Source organism: Bombus flavifrons, chromosome 7 (genome assembly GCF_040668555.2).
Source record: "Bombus flavifrons isolate JBK064 chromosome 7, iyBomFlav1_principal, whole genome shotgun sequence".
NCBI lineage: Eukaryota > Metazoa > Arthropoda > Insecta > Hymenoptera > Apidae > Bombus > Bombus flavifrons.
In genome coordinates this window covers 1,778,112-1,797,835 of record NC_138448.1, presented here as the reverse complement: position 1 = coordinate 1,797,835, position 19,724 = coordinate 1,778,112, and the positions used below count along the sequence as shown (strand labels likewise).

The following is a 19,724-nucleotide window of genomic DNA, read 5'->3' as shown; positions in this document are numbered from 1 at the left end:
CAATTAGCGAGATGTAATCGCGATCTGTTCCATCGATGCCACGCTTGTATTCGATCGTCCAAGTCGCTAAAGCTCCGACTCGACCCGTGATTCCTCTTCCTTTTCGAGAATTTTTATCGGCTACCTTGTACTTGCGCCGATTAATAGAGCCGACGATCCTCGATAAGAAAATAAGGTCGGGACGCGATCGCCGAGTGGCGTGTAGCATGTGAGACTTTCGTTCCTCTGCGCAGCAACGATCTTATTGCCGTGGTGTGCTACTGTTCGGGAAAAAAGATACAAGATCTTCTCTAGACGCGTGCTATCGTAAAACAATGCCGCGCGATGCATAACTAATACTGAGGACCCGTTATTCGCGTGAACTTCTGCTGGATTCCCCGCGGAGAAACTCGCGCTTGGTAGACCAGTTTCAAGCGGTCGTATCGGTGCGTGTACTCGGTATCTCTGGTAGACGCGCGGACAACGCGGGAACGCATTAAACAGCGGAACACGTTTGCTCCGACATGATCTTGAACGATGTTAACGTGGCAGCACGTGTGCCGGCAGCGGTACGCGGATATAGCTGCACGCACTACGATGCGAGTGATCTATCGAAATTTAATGGATAGGGCGATAGTTCGTTCTTGTTTAACCGAAACAATGCAACGATGACGTTTGTCGATCGATAGGAATGTCGATCAAACGATCCAATTGACCGGTCATACGAACGTAATTTATACGATGGCTATGAGATAAATATCGACAGACAGTGGTATAATAACACTGGCTGCCTCTCGATCTTTATCTATGACGGTAAACGCAAAATCGTTGATCCACGCACTGGCTGAACGCATTGTCGCAACACGGGGGTATCAGCGAGCAGGTGTCCAACTCCACAATTTATACCGCAGGGGCGTGAGAAGATAATTAAGATAATCGAAGCCGAAGGCGCATTGTTCCGCGATCCCGGCTCTTCGAAGCTGAGTTACACGCTGCGTTTCGTTCCACGCACCTTTCCCCACGCGTATTTTATGGCGGCCATAATTGCCGGTTTCTTCTCGATCTCCTGACGACACTTACATGGCTATGGGCGACGATTAACGTCGTCGGACCTTCTCGACCTCTCCTCCAAATGTCACTGGCATCGGGTTGCGTCTAATTACGCACAAAGATCGCTTTGTCCCTTCGAATCGGCACTTGCTCCCCAATGAATCGTTCCGTGTATCTTTGAAAGTCGAAAAAACTCTTTTTACGACCCAACGGGTCATCGTTCGGTTTGGGAAAGTCTTCGACTTTCGACGACCCGTTTCTTCCGCATTTCTTCCGTCGATTACGAAAGAACTTGCAATTAGCGATTGATCGTGCTAGAACTGAGTCGAACTGCGTGCATTATCGGATTCGAATTTTATCGGTTTTCTCGTCAAATCGTTCGGTCACCGTCTATTTATAGATAGGTCAACGGCGATTTTAATCGAAGTCCGAATACAACCAGCGATCCTTCCAGTCTAACAGCTCAATGAATACCGGCCTAAACCCGATCCGGCGGATAAAAGCTACTCCTTTTCAGCGGTTCGGAAATATCCCGTGACTAATCGCGCGCGCGCGAATCCATGACGCAACAAAAGGTGGCTTCAGAACGTAAGTAGACACGAAAAATTTCTGCCCGCCAAGAAGGCGCTTTTATCAAGGACTCGCTGCCGCGCGTACCAATTGGCTCGGGCGCGGGCTTTCAATGCCTCGGAACGTTCCTCCACGACGCAGCTTCGTAAAAGCAACTTCTACGAGTTTAAGTATCTTCGGAATAATTCAACGATGCGACGTGCATAAGTTATGCACTTGCCTCGATAAGAACCGAGATTCTTCCCGGAGAACGCGATGTGCGTGACAAAATCGGAGTACGAAGGTTCGAAGGTGGAGAGCGGGGATTTCCTGTGGAAGAGTAGCGGAGAATAGCGCGGTCGCTCGTGATAGGGTGCGTATAGTAGCCGAAATAGCAACAGCGGCTGAAGATAGACGACTGTCGTGGTATCTAGTTGGCAAATGTTAGTAAACTGAGTTGGAGAGCCCGTGACACAGGAAGGTCGTTGCACTTCCCCAATGGTTTCATCTCATTCGCAGCATATCGTTTCGCGTTCCGCTATGATAATCGTCGATGCGGGAACACGGAATTATTCTCCGGTGCAATTATCGTCGTTGCGTGCACGATTATTGCACTGTGAAAGCAGAAACCTCTGACACTTTGCTGTATTTGTTTGTTTGCGAGACGCGCTTCGGAATAAAGAAGAAACGAGAAAAAGCATCCGTTTGCAGTACGTTCAAAGCGTATAGGGAAGAGAAGTTGTGCATTATCATGGTGCGAGCTACGAAGCGAATTCTCTGTTAATGCAGAGAAGAAAGGCCTAGGATAAGGATGAAGCTTAACCGCGTAATACAATGAAGCAATTAAGTTGGCCATCGGTGTTGGAACAGCGGTACGGGAACGAGGCTGTCAGCTTCTAAGGCTTCCAAGGCATGCAAATCGAGGCAAAACAACGTGACACGGCAACGCGCGCGACGTCGGATCGAATTAGAGAGTCTATGGGTGAAATTGATGAAACGCTCCGCCGTCCGTTTTTGCGACAAGCACCGCCGATGCGATATTTGCCTGACGTTTATTCTCGACGTATCTCGTGATGCATCGGAGAACGGCCAGACGTTTGCCGTTGCGTTACTGAAATTCCTCGTGCGTTCGCCTCGCTTGTGAATCAGTCGGAACGATGACATCAATGGGAATCAACGAATTCGCGTCATTAATATTCGTGCGAGCATACGCGCTTCGAAGAAACGAGCGCGAAAGCGGTACGAAACTGTTGCTTCGAGCGAATACCAACATTCAACGGTTGGAGGAGGGCTCACGCGGAAATGAATGTTGTATTATGTTCTCCGTTGTCGCTACATTCGCAATAAAATCATCGAAGAAACCCGTTCGAACATCCAGCTACCCGTATGCTCGCCTTAGCGCCTTCTCGAGAAACCTCGGGGATACTACACTGACATAGGATCACAAAGGAACTAATTACCGCGCAAAAGACGCTGTCCCGGTATATCGAGCACTGTTTAAAGAGGAAGCTCGACGTCCCGCGTGAAAGAGACACGTGCAACGCGAGAGAAAGAACAAACGGAATGAAACGTTATTACCACGCCTGTATCGTGTCTCGCCACTTTGAGGTCGACGCATAATAACGAACCGACGCGTCGCAGTTGCCATAATAATTCTCACAAACGCTTCACGCAGGTTATAAATTGGATTGTGTCGTTTCCGCCTTAACGCGGACGTGACTAAATCGCCGAATATACGAGAAAGTTAGTTTTGTGGCAAAGAACTGTCCATTGCATTGATCGTTCGCGTCGATAATAATAGAGTGAAAACCTCGTTCCCAGAAGTACGTGACGTTGGAGGGAGATCGTGAGGGCATTAACAAGCGCGAATGCACGCGCGTGCGATAAATTCGACCACGATCAGCATCCGCGGAACAAACATTCGCTAGGGATAAAGTTCGTTGACTTTTCCGGTGAAAATCTCGCCATGCCGACCAGCCACCCACTTCCTGCCAACATCGCTAGGAAGCGGCTGCATTATTTGAAACTCGCCGTTTCCTTCGCTGAGTGAAAATAAACCGGATTCCATCGGAAATCATGCAAAGACTCGATGCCGGCTGGTTGCGACAGGAACGCGACAGGAACGCGACAGGATCGCGATAGAGAATTGTCTATTCAAGGATCGTTATTAGCATAACTGTTAATTCGTTGATGACGTTGCCGCGTTACGCAACATCGTTTCTCAGCCAGTTCGTTTCTCTGGCGTCGAATAGTCGATCAACGTTTATTTGTCCTCGATTCTCTTCTTTTCGATCTACGGCTTGCCACGCGTCCGCCAAACATCGAAGATGGCTCGCAATTAACGCAGCTGGTGCGTGTCGAATGGACAAAAGGATGCACGATTGGCAATCGCATAATTTAATCATCGATCGTTACGTGCTTTCTCTCGAATTCGATGTTAATTAACTCGTTAATTAGTCTTCGCATACATACAAATTGCGCACGCCGATTCGGTCGCGATATCCAATTAGCCACGTGCCTCGGTCTCCGACGGAGTTCGCTAGACGACTATTTATAATTGCAAACGTCCCTTAGGACTCGTGAGAGTGAAATTACCGCGACAATTTGTATTCCCATAAATTACCAAAAAAGGATTCAGAGACAACACGGCACGCGTATCGTATTTTCCTAATATCTTGCCATTTCTGTTGTACAATCGATCCTTTCTGATCGAACGTTTCGAGACGAGAACCACTTTTCTTTATGGCTAATTTTCGCGTGTCGACTTCATCGAGTTGTCAGTCAATCGTGCGATATTCTTATTTCTCCAGACGGTTAATCGATGCGACCGCCTGTGAATAGAGCGTAATTTGTAATGGGAACGTGAAGATGGAACTGTCTAGGTGGTTCCATGTCAAATGTCAAAGGTAAAATTCCATCGACCGACTCGGACTGCCAATCTAACGAACACCACACACGACCGAGTATTAATTTTAGCGCGGCGCTCGCACATTGACTATTCGCGAGTCTCTCGGTTGCATATTTATGGAGGCTAGAGGCGCGTAGGAAGAACGAGATATTCGCGAGAATGGAGCACGGCTGATTGTCGCGTAACGAGCGAATTTAAATCTTTCGGGGTGCGAGGTGTATCGGGTTTCATACGCTATTCTGTAGTTGCATTTAATTGAGTGTAATAATGCTCGGAGACGGTGCGATTGTCGCCGCTCGCATGTAGTTCCACCTAATTTATTCGTGCGAATGATTCATCGAGTCGTCGCTTACCTTTCGATCATCGCGTTGCGATTACAAAAAAGTACGCTTATTAAAATTTCTTTTGATTCGCCAAAGAACTTTCTTCTTCCGTTTATTTCTGTCACAAGTTTCAGGTGTCGTTATTCGTGACCAAGGTAAAATTAACTGGCGAAACGACTCGTTGATTTATGGACCGAAGTTGCGAACGTTTACGATCCCCTTAGCGAATTAACGCGAATGGTTGGGACTTAAGTAGAGGTACACATGGGTGCTGCGACAGATCTCGATCGGGGATTTCTTTTCGACCCAAAACTTTTACGGATGATTCAAGTAACCAATGGTAAACCATTGTACCGGCTACGATCACCTCGATTAACATTAGTTTTGCAACGTTTACCGTTAGCTAATAGCCCTGACGCTTGTATTTTTCCTTCCCGGCGACTTCAGACGTTTATGCCGCCACGCGAGAAGTCAATCTTTCGTTACGAAACTGTTTTATTACCCGCGTTTGTGCTCGCACGGGATAGCCACCGATGAATGATGCATCGGTAGGTTTTTCACGGATACCAGAATCGTTAAATCTCTGAGAAGCGACTGAATTGTCGATTGCGATTTGTGTCAGGGGGCGCGCAACTAATTAGACACTTTGACTATCGACTATGCAATTAAATAAGCCATTACATCAACGATAGATACGCGATAGCTCGTCGCTGTTCAACTGGCGCTTGTATATGAAATATAAATGAATTATTATGAATTATTTATGAGATGGGCATCGTATTTGCGACCTTTAATTGTAATCGATACGCGATCGAAGAAAAAAAAACGGGAATTAGCTGCCTGTCGCTAATAGATAAAATCGAGTTAGTCGCAATGCAGTACGATTACGATTGAGGATCGAGTCGGCGGTATTTCATTAGTCGCGACGAATGATTATCTCGAGCGATCGAGTGTCCGTATAACAGACGAGTGGAAAAAATGGAGACAATCATGAGTGAAGCAGCCTTCTCTAAGCGCAATCGCATTTGTGCCCATTGACGCAAAGCTCCTCTTGAAATTATCGGATCATGCGTAGCGGCGCGAGATAAAGCCGCATCTTAAGCTTAAGTCATCGAGCCGTTGCATAAATATTGGGCGTGCGTGCCAACACATAAGTACAAGTATCGTAAAGTAGCGTCAAGGTATACGATGAGCAAACAGACGGCAGAACATCTATGTAAACATGTCGGGCCACTGGGTAAAAGAAGCACGTGTTTTCTGGAAGCCGCATTCTGGCGTACTCGGTCGCCTCGCTGGCTCTCGAACGCTCGCCGAGAAAACATAGAAAGGGTAAACTTTATACTCTTGGCGCGAGTTAACATCGGCGCGTCATTGCGTCATCAATTGCACCACGATGACACGCGTGGTGATTGCCCAAATAACTCGTTCGACTTCGTACTTTGAGCCTCGGCTTTCGGTGCTTGTCGCTTCTCCACCGATTTTCTCGAAACGAGCCGAAGGGAATGGCTTACCATGACCGATCGTCGAACGTAAAATTCGGTCCCGTTCGATTCGCCAGTGGCTCTCGTAAATATTAACCGATATCAATGATCCTTGTAACAATTGATTAAAATAGCAAACAACTCTTGAAGAAGTTAATCGTGTACGATTTGTTTATCAGTGGAGACGCCAATGAGAAAATTCCATGGGAATCGATGCGTGCAGGCGCAACTATCGTTGTTTACGTGCATTTTAACCATTATGAAAATTGTTTTACCTCCGATTGCGATTACACGTGTATCGTTTAACATCGTTTGCATAATTTTCCTTGATTAATACTTCGAGTACATGTTTCCATCGGTAACTGCCTCGCGTTTTCTAGCAGTACTTCCTTTTGCCGATGGCGCTGCGTCCGGCTCGTTTACGCAAATTCAGCGGTAACGTTTAATTATATCCTGCAAGCGGAAATCAAACGCGTCGGATTCTTATTTATCAAGCATAATTGGAGCGTTGAAATACTAATTCGCGCTAACGCATACCACTTATTACAATTGATTTTTTGTCAACCTATTTCACTGTTTTTATAAAGTCGACGTTCTTGTTCGCAACATTGTGCGTTCGACGACGCGGCTGTTGCGTTCGTTCAAACGGTTATGTCTCGCCATTACAGAAAGGTCGCTATTGCTGCGATATCTGGTAATCTCAGGCGTGCAGGTTCCCTCTGTGACGTTACGCGATTTTCCGCGATATCTGTCTGCCGCCAATCGCTCGTAGGAACGTTCACCTATCGATATCTGGCCGTTGTACGATATCATAATTATCGAATGTACGCATTTATATATCGTAATTAGCGACAGGCGCAGTTAATCAGGCCGCGCAAATTGCGCGAATTACATCGAGTCGCGACCACTTCACGAGTCGCGCGATATAAATTGGCTTATATATCGCGCTGTACAGGATAATTACCGCCGAGACGATCGGTCAATCGAATAAATCACACTTACGTTGGCGGCAAAGCGGACCCGGTCTGTCTCGCTTTTCGCGTGCCCCAGATTCCTCCGTGCTATCGTAACTTCCTTCGAAAAGCTGGCCAATTTCTTAGATCATGCGTTGCTTTCCTCTTGACTCGTTTACTTCCTGAATCGATGGTAATGCGTTAAAAGGGTAAAAAACCCAGCCAACCAAGCGGACGCTATTAACGCTTGTTAAGCAGCGCTGACAATTTAGGAGCGCTAAATCTCACTGTCACTGTTCTTTGAATCGATGGCGACAGTGAAGCTATGCCGCGGTAACGAGGGGCAATGAAAATGGCCCTTCCGTCGTAAATTCGGAGGGCACCCACGTTGCGGTGTTACAGCGGCCAAGACGCCATGGTAGGTCGTCTCGGGAACGTCGCTTCATCAGAAAAATCGAAAAGTAAAATGTCTCTTTGAACGAGCGCGGTTGAATTCCACGCCGAATATCGCAAGTTACACAGTCTGCATAAGAATATCGATGTGACGTTGGTCGTCGAACGATGGGCGTAGGTAGCATCTCGAAGAATTTCGAACGGCAACCAGAACGAAACGGAGGAATGTGTGTACAGGCGAGCGAATTAGGAAGGCGAATCGAACGATTAATTTTACGGGAACAACCGAACCAGACGTTTCTCGCGGTTCTGCCTCGAGCATAAAGCTCCTTTATGGCAAACACACGAGGGGGGCGACCACCCAAGATTATACGAGATCGTTCACGGCCAGAGAGTCAGCGCGTTGCACGCATCGCGACTTTCATTCCCCGAATTTCATGAATACACTACAGCGGCATGCGAGAGTTTTCTTCCGAGGATTAGATGAATCTAGAATACGATCGTGGAAAGATGTACGCGTTGCATAAATTATACGCACGTAATATACGCACCGAAAGTTTGTCACAGGCTCGTGATTTAGCAACTTGACTGCATATTACGAAGAGACCGTGCTTAGGCCGCCGTACTCTACGATCCTCACGGGATTTCGGAGTATTGTCATTCCTCGGGTATTTTGTCTCGTAAACAGGTATTTTCAGAGTTAATTCTTCGACCGAGGAGTCGGTGGCTACTTCGGTGCTTCGTGAATGGAACGTGATCGCCATAGAAATTCCCGAACAGCGTAGAAACGAGCCGGTTTAACGTTCTTCCTCGAAAAGATTCTTAATTCCAACGGATTCTCTTAATCCGTCTGGAGAATAGGACGTCACGTGAAATCGAGCGTCATAATCTGCCCCTTAACCGAAAAACGTCTGCATGTTTTTCACGAACCCTCGATTTTCTTGGAAGGACGCGGCTTTGTAAGATCGCTGCATAAGATCTGACGGAAAATTATGCTCGAACGATACCGAGAAAGTGCAGACTACGTGGCGCCCAAGCTTGTGCGTACGAGAACCTTAATGGTTCGGCGAGCGATGATAACAGCAACCCCATTAAGGTTCCGTTAAGGTAAACAAGCGTTCTTTCTTTCTTATAACCACTTTAGATGGCCGATCCGTGACTCGAGCTAAGGCTTTTTATAATGACTTCATCCCTGTATAGGCGGAAATCTCGAAGGTGGTAACGTATTATTTAACCGATCGTGTTCCTTTCGCGTGTATCTCGTGCCAAACGAAATTACTTCGAAGCTGTTTCCACTGGAGATTTAATGGAAATCTCTGACAAGCCGATCGCCTCCAGCCTTCGGAATGGATCGATAGTGTAAACAATATTAACGTTCACGGATGGACCATCCTAATTACTATCGAGACCGGGGACTAGGAATATAAGTTACAAGACAGCCAGTGAAATTGAATTTCCACGTAGCAAGAGATTGTTAACCGATTGCGTTTAGGCTGAGCCACCTGTATGCTCGTTTTTGTATAGAATTAGATATAGGCGCAGATACAACGAGTTTGGCTCGCGAGGACAGCAGCGGCATATTCTTGGATTTTATCGGCGCATCAGCACTAGAATACGCGATGTTGGAAATACTCCAAGTGGACACGAGAATGACCTGAATTCGATAATAGTACTCGACAGCTGTATGACCCGGTCGTGGTTAATTTCAGATCGATGTTATCAGACCCCATGGAACCAACGACCGATTCATTGCAGAAGATGCGGTACACAATATCCATGGCTAATAATGTGATCGAAATCCGCCTGACCTGGAACGCTGCCCAATTCTTCGATGATACATTCGCGGTTTGACGCACCTCAAAATTTGAATATCGCCTGCTCGTCGCGTTTACCAAATGGCATGTTAATTCTGGCGAATTAATCGAGCCCCTTGGTAGAATACTGATGCGTAAATTAGTTTTGCATGACAAAAGTAGCAGAGGTTTAGTCACCTCGCATTGTATTACGAATGAGATGTTAAATAACTTTAGGCTTACGTGCACTCGATTTTGGAAACTATCCAATCCTCGATATACAAATCCTTACATATTCGGCGGTACATACAGCATCTGCTCTGAGACAATTCTCGTTGCAGACGAGCTTCCAGGAATCAATTAGCCTATGCATGTTCCAGTCGGTCGAGACGCTAGTATTCTGTAATTCAAACCGAACTTGCTGGCGAAATTCGTGAGTCACCGATTTAGCGAGGTCCGGCAGTTTCACGCAACACGCGAAACCCAGATTCCGCGATGTATTTATTTTACGACACAGCGTCATTTGACGAGGCAATATAATTTGACAACCGCTGGAAGTTGACGCATCGCATCGTTTTTAATTCCACTCTCGTCAAAAACCACGATTGCTATTTGTCATATTTTCGTGCATTTCCTCGTTTTGAACGACGATTTGAAGCCAAGCCAGCCGGTAATAAGATCGATGATATGAAAGATGCGATAAAATCGATCATTCTAGAATAGGCTCTTTGGATTCGAACCTGATATTCGTCACTCGCTTTCATGTAGACGGGACTCGCGCTATCGTGCACAATCGCGATCGATGCCATTCTGGCTGAAGAGTATTCCATAAAAAATTCCTCTGAAAGCGATCTCATCTTCTTCTGCTGAATCTTCATGAATTTCCACGTTAAGTTAAACTTAAATAATATTATTAAGGCTGATCGTGAATCAGTGGAACCTCGAGAAACTCGTGTAAAGATTGGGTCGATCGAGGTTGGCCTACAATTCGTCGGAATTGGGCCCATTTTCGTTGATTCATTAAGTGGATGCATGCGGCTTCTTTTTGTGGTTAGGCAGCGATGTATATGAATCATCGTTCTTCTTAAGCAAGAATCGCACTACATCCTTCATGGCCAGTGAAATTACATAAATAGACTCATTACTAATGTTAATCTTTGCCGCGAAAAAGTCAACTCTTTCTGTACTTCCTATACTTTCAGGCGTAGTTTTCTTTCTATTCTCTCGAGACAATTAATTTTCCTCTTGTAGTAATCAATGTATACGTATATAGATTACAGGACTTTCAGCCCGTAGATACAAACATGATAATAATCGCCTGGCAGATTAATGATTCGCGAAATCGTTTTGTGCATCATCGACGTTTGTTACACTTCTTGACGCGTGGCCTCCCTTATCAGTCTGACTGACTGCGATGACTTCATTACCATTTAAAACTCACCCAAGATACATAGAGTGAGTGAAAGAGAGAGAGAGAGAGAGAGAGAGAGAGAAGCGAAATTGTTTCTTCAAGATCGAACAACGGAATCATTTGCGCGCCGCGTTCCGAGATATCGACGTCGTTTCTTTGCAGGGTCATTCCCTTTCCCGATCGACGAACACGGTTGGTTTACGAAGGGTTGTAACTTCGGATGGTGGGACTTTCTCCTGTAAGAATTTCGCGACAGTAAGCTACGAAATTTATGCACGGTCTAACGAGCTTCCGTGGTAACCCTTTACGGTCGACTTATGGGTGTTGCCTACCTGGTCAGGTGGCAAAGTCATTTCTTAATGCACCACCATGAGGCTGCGTTTCGGCGAAGTGCCGAGGAATCTGTCTGCCAGCAAACAGCCAGCCAGCCAGTCATCTGCGGGCAGCGAAAGCGGGAAAAAAAAGAGTCGCTTTCTCGGAGTGCAATCTGCATTTTACGTAAACATCGTTTCTACGAAGTCTATCGGATGTTTACCGATGCGCCGGTCATCACCAATTATACCCTTTTTAGCTTCGCAAAAATCATGAACGACGCAACGCGAGTTACTCTCGTATCACAAATCGTACGATATATTGTATAATAAATCGCCTCGCATCGACACACGGAATGCGTTTCTCGAAACTATGACAAGTGAAAACGAACTAACTAGGAAGCAAGCGAGCTAGATCGCCGTTTCTCGCTTTATCCGCTCTCGACACCTTCGCTCGTCCAACGTTACCAAGTTTAGCGTGTACGAGCAATCTCACGCGGGTGTTGGAGCATGTTTCTTCTAACCAGTTACCAACGACCTACGATTATCATAAAACTTTATACACGACCATATAGCCCATAGAGAACGGTATAAATCGTTGTAGAGACGATTGTTTATAGCAAGGATGTTACAACTACCGTTAACCGTTCGAAAATTGCACAAATCAGCGTACTGTCGCGTAACGATGATTTCATTAGCCGAGGATATTTTCCTCGTCGAAAGGTAGGTCGTGTCAGGTCAAATGCCGACACGAGCATCGTGATCTGAAAATATAACAGCTGAGAAACTAACAGCTATGTATATTGAGAGTTGTGATTATAGAATCAACGATTAATTCATTATAGTCGCACGCTCGCTGATTTCTCGCGGTTTTCTTTGTTCGAGAACTGCTGTTCCTGAACTCGTTTACCCTTGACTCGTAACATAATAAAATTGCCCGCCATTTCACGTCATAGCGTCATGATTCGCAGTGAGAAACGCACCGAAAAGTTTCGATTTTTCGCACAGAGTCACGGTTATTCACGCTACGACTAATCGCTTATTCGTTCGGTTTATTTCGGTTACGGTGAAAATTTCGCATCGTGCAATGGTCTCCCTTTAATAACGCACGATCGAAGGAGAGATTCGCGGCAGAAACCACGAGAAGTAAGTGCACGTAGAATTGCTCAATTACCCGACGCAGTAATTCCACTTCGACCAGCATGTAGAAGTAAATCGCCGATGGAACGTGGCGGGTTTACCTTTGTAAATTGGCACAAAAAGACCGAACCACGCGATCGCGGCGACAGCCGACTCGATTTCTTTTTCTCCTTCGTTTTCTTTACAGCGCAAGAGATCGACTACCGTAGAATTAAGGTGTTCTCCCGCGGTGAATCAGTGGTTCGACTCGAAGCATACTTTCGACCGGAGTCCTATTTTTCTTTTAAACGAATCCCTCTAATTGAAACTACCAACGGTCCTTCCAAATTCTTTCTCTCTTTCGCCTCTATCGTTATCTGTTTCGCAGACATACCGACGAATTCACCTCCCTACACCGTCTTTTCGATGTTATCTTTCTGCTTCGTAGATACCGCTGTCACATTTTCATTAATCGCGCGCCTATTCGAACGAATTATAAGAGCAAACAAAAAAGCTTTACACTTTGTATTAACACGTGGCGATCTCGTAGAATCATGATCGAGACTTCACGATGTATAGCAGCTGTGTGTCCTCGATTAATGCATTTGGCCATCTAGATTCGCGGTTCCCGCGAACCAGACAGAGTAGCCTTTTTGTTCGAAGCTGGTAGCTGGTTGTTTTTCAGCTGACTGAGATTCTCACTGACTTCGCTCATCTCCAAAATTTACGCTCGTTAATCAACGCTCTGAACAAAATTTTAATCTTTCACGCTCGCCCTCTTCGCGGAACTATTTTCGATCTATTTTCTCCTTGTACTCTCTGTATCTCGTACTGTAGCCGACGTGCTTTTATCTGACGCATAGACGATGTAACTTTCGTCAGACGTAAGGTTTTTTTATTCTTCGACGATTACTTGCGAAGGATGTTAAGGAAAAATGTTGTATTCAAGCGTTCGCAAACGGCTGACCCACTTCGCGTTAACTAACCATGGAACTATCGCTCTCGTCAAGATAACTGTCTTCAAGGATCGCAGGTTCAAGCAAAATTCATTATTATATACGGACATTCTTATCGGCGTTTCGTGGTTTTCTAGAAAATCTCGAGCTGTGAAAGATACAGAAAGAAACGAGACGATTTATTAGTGTGTTTGACATATCCTTTTAGCGTTTTTTTGTTAGAGCGATGCCGGCGAAAGAATCCTCTCTGTTGATTAACACCCAGCGCGTGGAGCAGGTCGGTGACTCAGGTTCGACAAAAAGGGAACTGCGGTATCGTTGACCGAACTCGCGGTATCGATTTCGCACAAGACTCCGGCAATAAAGAGTGGCGCCCAGCAGCCGTGGTATCTCCGAGGTCATACCTGCGGACGCCAGGTCGAGAATTTTGACGCGGATAAAAGTGGTTTGCGGTCGGTTGCCGCCCGTACTGCCAAGGTCGATCTAATCTTGGCTCTCATAGGTCAGAGGAACTGCATTTCATCTCGGCACGTCTCTTAATAACGAGTCAGCCAGCGAGGAAAGTGCAACGAATTCAAAATAGTTCTGGGAAGCGGACTGTACGTCGGAGGACTCGAACGAAAACCACTCGAGTTCCGAGTAGTAAGGGTGGAAAGCGTCATCGATGAGAGGCCGAACCGAAATAGAGGTATCTGGCACCTATTCGAGCTGCCTCGTGAGCTTTATTGCCAAGGACGAGTCGCGAAAGGATATTTCAAGGCGAATCATCGTAATCTTCTGCACAGATGCGCTTTGTGAAAGTCGATCGACGAGTCACTGGCGTGGAACGGAGACCGTTAAACGATCTGCCATGTTTCGGTGCCTAGAGGGGAAAAGAAGAGGACGCGCCTTCCACCTTGTCTGCTTTCCTCCTTCCTTTCGATTTTCGAGACGTTTGTAAAAGAAAATAAAACCGAGCGTGACGCTCACTGGAAGCCGGTGGCGCGAACAGAGGCTGCGATTCGAGAGGCAGAGCATCGATAAGGATTCTCTCGCGTGCAACGGTGAGCGCGCGCGATCGTGCTCTGTAAAATCGAGCCACGATCTTAATCTTCGTCGACAAGGTCGATACCGAGGAACCCGAGGAGACTTTACGACTTCCAGTTCCGTCGGCATGGAAAGATCTTGCGAACTCGCTTCAGGAATTTCTCGAAGGCTGATGCAAACTGAACGCGAATCGTACCGCTTTGAATCATCGATTCGCGAATTTCACCGTTCGCCCTTCTCCGTTTGCTAAAGATTCACAGCCACGCGCGATCGTAATCAAGGTCGAGCTCGAGGCAAACTTGATCCGATGATCGGGAAATATTTTATCCCATATAATTAGATGGACGAGACAACGTTCGTAAATCTATTTTTCTATCCGACAACAGTAATTCCCCGTCCATATAGCATTTAGTGTATCATCGATGTCGATTACTCGCTAATCCCGACACGGCTCGCCTACCGATTCGCGTTCTCTTCGTTCAATTCGACATTCGTACTAAACGTTAGATTCTCGCGAATCCAATTGCTTTCGCGTCTATCGCAGACAAAACAAGATCATCCTCTCGTTCGCTTTTAAAACGCAGAAAAGGAGAGATTTATGAAAGCTTCTCGGGACTAACCGTATTAGTAACGTCTGCCTGCATGTCCGTGTCTTCCTCGACTCCAACCTTGATGAGATCCTCCTCCTTCTCGTTGTCCGAAGTATTCAGATACTCGTCGTAATCCTGCTCGAGACTCTTGGTCTTCGGCTGAGTATCGTCGATCTTCGAGCCGGCTTTGTTCGCTGGCTGATCGAAGCTCTTCGTCACGAGGCTGCTGGCGTTCTTCGACGATTTACGCTCGACCAACGAACTGGACAGTTTGCCGGGTAAATTCTCGTCGAATTTCCTCGGAGACCGATGACCAGAGGCGGAGTTAACGTAGGGAAGGCCGGCGATCTTTCCACGATCGCGATCCAGCGGTCTGGTGAGATTTTTCGGCTCGTGTCTGAAATTCCCGAAGCCGTCGCTCTTCGCGTATCTGTCCATCTCGATGTTTCTGTAGTCTCTCTTGACCGTGAGTCTGGGAGTCGTCGGATCATCGGACGTCAACCTTCTGATGATGTCGTCGTAAGTTTTCAACGGTGGTTTCTTCTCGCTTCTATAGAAGTCGTTGTCCAGTTCGTCTTCGTCCAGATCCTCATCCTCCATCTCCTTCGAGGCGTCGTCTTCGTCGTTCTCCGCGTCGTCGAATTCGTCCACGGGATATTCGTAATCCTCGAAGCTGTCGATCCTCCTCCTGTCGGTCTTGGAGTGGGAGGGCTTGGACTCGCTGAAGTTCGATCTCCTCCAATCGTCCAATCTCCTCGATGGTTCCGAGTCGCCGGAGCGATGTCTCTTCCTACCGTCGAGGCGCCAGTCGCGTCTAAAGATACCGACCCTGTGTTTCCTCCCGTTTTTCCACCAAGGACGATGCCCGTCGGGGCTGTTTTCATTGTACGCCCGCGGTTTCTCGTAATCGAACCCGTCTTCAGCCGAATCGTAGTCCCAGGCGCGATTCCTCGGATAGTCGAGCCTGTGGTGGGTCCTCTCGGATCTCATTCTGTAGCTTCGACCGGCGTATCGAGGAGAACCTCTGCGTTTCTGTTCGTCCTCCTCGTACCAGCCGGTTCCGCGATAACCGCCTCGATGATACCTAGTCGGGTAACGCGGTTCGAACATCCGGCTGTGAACGGCAATCCTCGAGGTCCGGGGATACGATCTCTCGTAATAGGGGCGAACATCGTAATCATCGTCCTCCTCGTCCTCTTGATCCTCTCGGTCGACCAACGAGCCATCCTCGTAGTCGAGTTCCTGCGACCAAGGCGATGATCGTCTGTCGGCCAGGTCATGACGATTTCTCCTCCCATTGAATGACTCGTGTCTGTGCCTGTGTCTGTGCTTGTCGTCGTTAGCAGTGTTTTCGTGGGGACGATGCCTAGCCTCGATCGCGAACAGACCGTATGCCATCAGAAGAATCACGAGTAACAGCAGCCTCCTGTCGCGCGTCATTTCGTCTTCGGAACCGTATTTCTCGGAGCACCTTACATTATCCTAGCGACACGCGATCCTCGCGATTCTCACGATCGCGATTCCGAGCTTGGTCTGTTCGTCGCTGGAAAGCCACACGGTTCGTTTGATTCAACGATGCATCGCGATCAAAGCGCAGTGGCACTTCGTCTCACTGAGATCCGCGACCGACCGGTGTCCCGATCGAGACATTAATGATCGGCCGTGTTTCGCTGGCAATGGCAGCGCGGATAGATCGCCAAAGGCGGTTATTAGTGTCCGAGCTTCGAGAATCAACGTAACGGTGATGGGATCACAGTCGAACCACGTGGTACAAATCGCGCGTGACCCGATGAAACAGGGAATATCGAAACGTCTCGTACGACGCTTGCTTTTGGCCACGTTCCAGTTCGCTCGATTCCCCAACAATAATGTCTTGCTAATGGAAAACCTTCTACGATTCTCGACGCAACGATCCTGCTCACGTCTCACGCCTTCTTGCTTCGAATATCGTCTCCGCGTCCATCGCGCGTTTGCTATCTTTCCTGTCACACGATCGCAACAATTCGATCCGGCTACTCGAGCCTCTAAACGTCCGATTCGATTTCGATGTACGATCGAATCGACGTGACTACCGTTTTCCTCACTTTCCTCGAAAACGATCGAAACGCGCGCGCGTCCTCGCCGCCGATACCGGCACACTGCTCGCTCGAGTCCAGCTACACGGAGATTACACTGAATCGTATCGCGGACCGAATGTCGCGGGCGACTGAGGCCAGCCTCTCTGGTCGACGGCTTGAGAGATCGCGGAACGCAGTGCGCATGCGTGCGGGCGATATTCGTCTCCCTCTCCCGCCCCCTCCGTCACCCTCGGCCGCCGACTTTTCTGCGTCCCCTTCGTCCCTTACCTGTGTGCTCTTGTGTGCCACCGCAACAACCGTGCACACGTTGTTTCACGGACTCCCAGTGGACGCGGTATACCTTGGATCTGGTACGTTCGATCGATGACTACGCTCCGAAAATTTCACACCGAACCGACATCACTGAAAACTTTCGCTTTTCTTCGTCAAGTTTCGCGTCGTTCTCTTTTGCGCATTATTGCTGCCGTTTCAGTTTCTCTTCCACCACGTGGACGCACCATCTCCACTTGGCCACGTCTTACACGATCAACGTGGCGACGGGATTTACCTTAAGGCGATACCCTCTATATCGATTATTAGTTATTTATCTATGCTGCCTAGGCTATGCCAGCGTGCATCCATATCGTCGAGAATTAAAGACCGATGAATCGTCCTTGCGTATCCTCGGACGAACGGGACGTTGCGTCGACACGCGAAATCGGAACTCGATCCAACCCTACCGCGTCAGTATACGCGTTTACATCTACACGTATCGTCGCACGTGTTTTCCTTTATCTGGCCGCATGGAGCCATGGCAATCGATACACGTGTTTCTGTCACGGTTCCCAACCGATTCGTGTAGCGTCCCGATTTTACGATCGTCCGGAGAGATCGACACCAACGACTGGCCACCCTTTTCGTTTCCCATTCACTTTCGCGTCGCCATTCAGAGATTCCGAGAGGATTCGGAGTCCGGCGGTGCCTCGAAATCCGGTCGAAAGGCTGGGGCGAGAACGAGAAGTCGATAGAATCGCGATGCCTGGCTTACTACAACCGGTACAACGAGGACTGGTTTTTCGTCGCGTACGGAGGTCGTCTGATGTTTTTTATCGCGCCTTTTAAGCCGGCCGCTATACGTACCACAATAAATAAACACGGTAGCCCTTTTGGACGGCTTCCGCTCCGATTCGATCCTCGATAAAGTTCCCGTACGCGACCTATCGCCGAGATGCATCGTTCCTGTGCGTCATCGGTCCTTTCCCATACGAGCCAGAGAATGAAAAAAGGAAGCTACGCATCCTCTCGAATGATGCCAGTCGGGTCGTATCCAATGGCATTCTTCTCGTTAAAGTATCATATCCGTCAGTTATCGACACGTCGCGCCGCGTCTTCCACTTCCAATTCGACCTTTCCCTCACGATGTCTTTTTGTCGCGTGTCCGTGCTCCGTCGTTCGAAGCGTTTTATCTCTCCTCGAGCTCGTTGCCTCGTTCACGGACGAGATACATCGTATGTATAAGAGGTACAGACAGACTGCACGACATTGGAGCAAATTGTATGTGAAAATGCAGGAGCCGCTTAATCGTTTCACTTTTGCGGCAGCGCGTTACCGATATTAATTCGTTGCCATTTGTCAGAATCACGCATACGGTGGAACGGTGTTGCGTCGCTGCAAAAACGACGATTAAATTGCATCCTAGTCGGAGATTTCGAGCGGTGCCCGTACGGAACGCGTGCAATCAGCCTGCCAGATAAATGATCCGAGATCCCAGGTGAGAGGGGCGAGTAGACGAATAAATGACGCTCCGACTTCGACTCTGTAAGACACGCCCGTGGAATGCAGTCGTTTGGACGCGGCGTACCGAGAAAATTTAAGAGCCGCGACTCGACGCTTGTGTCGCTAACAAATTCCCATGGTCTCGGTATGCATTTTTCGCGCAGGTATTAACGATTACCTGAAGTGGCAAGCCGTCAACGGCAGACGTCACAGAACTGCTTCGAGTTCGCGCAATCAAATCTGATCCTGCTGTCTTTCTATTTCTGAACTCAACCAGGTCGGAACGGCCGCGACAAAAGACGCAAGTCGCTTTAGAGAACGGTCGCTTCCGCGGAATACCATCAAAATTTTCGTGGGCACGAAACGAAATTAGTCACGCGGATTTAACCACGGCTCTCGTGCCAACAGGCCGCTCTGAATGCATCGATTTGTTCTGCAATGGAAAGCACGTATCATACACGAAACTAGTTCGACGTCCGACGTTGCTCCTCCGGTGGAAAAACTCGCTGATTTAGAATCGAAGTAATATTTGGCGGAATTGTCGTCCACGGGTCTTTGGTCTTACGCGATCATCGTTCGTTTATTGCGTCTTCAACGATAATTGAGAACAGGAAACGACTTAGATTACACAAACCTACGAGAAAACCGAGCAGAGATCGGCGTGTAGCGTAGTCGGGACACGCCGCTTCCGATCTAAAAAGTTTTGCCCAGGTTCAGGGGGTTATCTCGGCAGATTATGCTTGTAGGTCACATTGTTACTCTCTGGAATGGTAGTTCGCAACGCTAGTTCTCTGTGTCAAACGCGTCTGACTGTTTTTCTCTTTGAATTCGTTACGAGTTATGTAACGTTTCACGCTTTGGGAAATTACGCTGGCGAATGATCGGCCTGAAAGTCTAAACCAGAGGGCAGCTCGCGAAGCGTGCAAATCGCATTTTCGTTGGCGATTCACGAACGCATCCGTGGTGAATCTCGTTTCGTACGGACTGTGTGTACCTGCAGATCGTGAACGCAAAGAACAGTCAAAGAGCGGGACGAGAAGGAGAACGTG

At 47.8% G+C, this 19,724-nt stretch overlaps 1 protein-coding gene across 1 annotated transcript in view; it reads right to left on the bottom strand.

Moving 5' to 3' along the window:
• The window catches only part of LOC138181449 (uncharacterized), a 58,413-nt gene extending 41,348 nt beyond the window's left edge, over window positions 1–17,065 (bottom strand). The window contains exon 1 of the mRNA XM_069116250.1: window positions 14,873–17,065. Within this exon, the coding sequence (XP_068972351.1) occupies window positions 14,873–16,282 (1,410 nt within the window). The 5' untranslated portion in view covers window positions 16,283–17,065. The remainder of the gene's footprint in view (window positions 1–14,872) is intronic.
• Window positions 17,066–19,724: the final 2,659 nt, after the last annotated feature.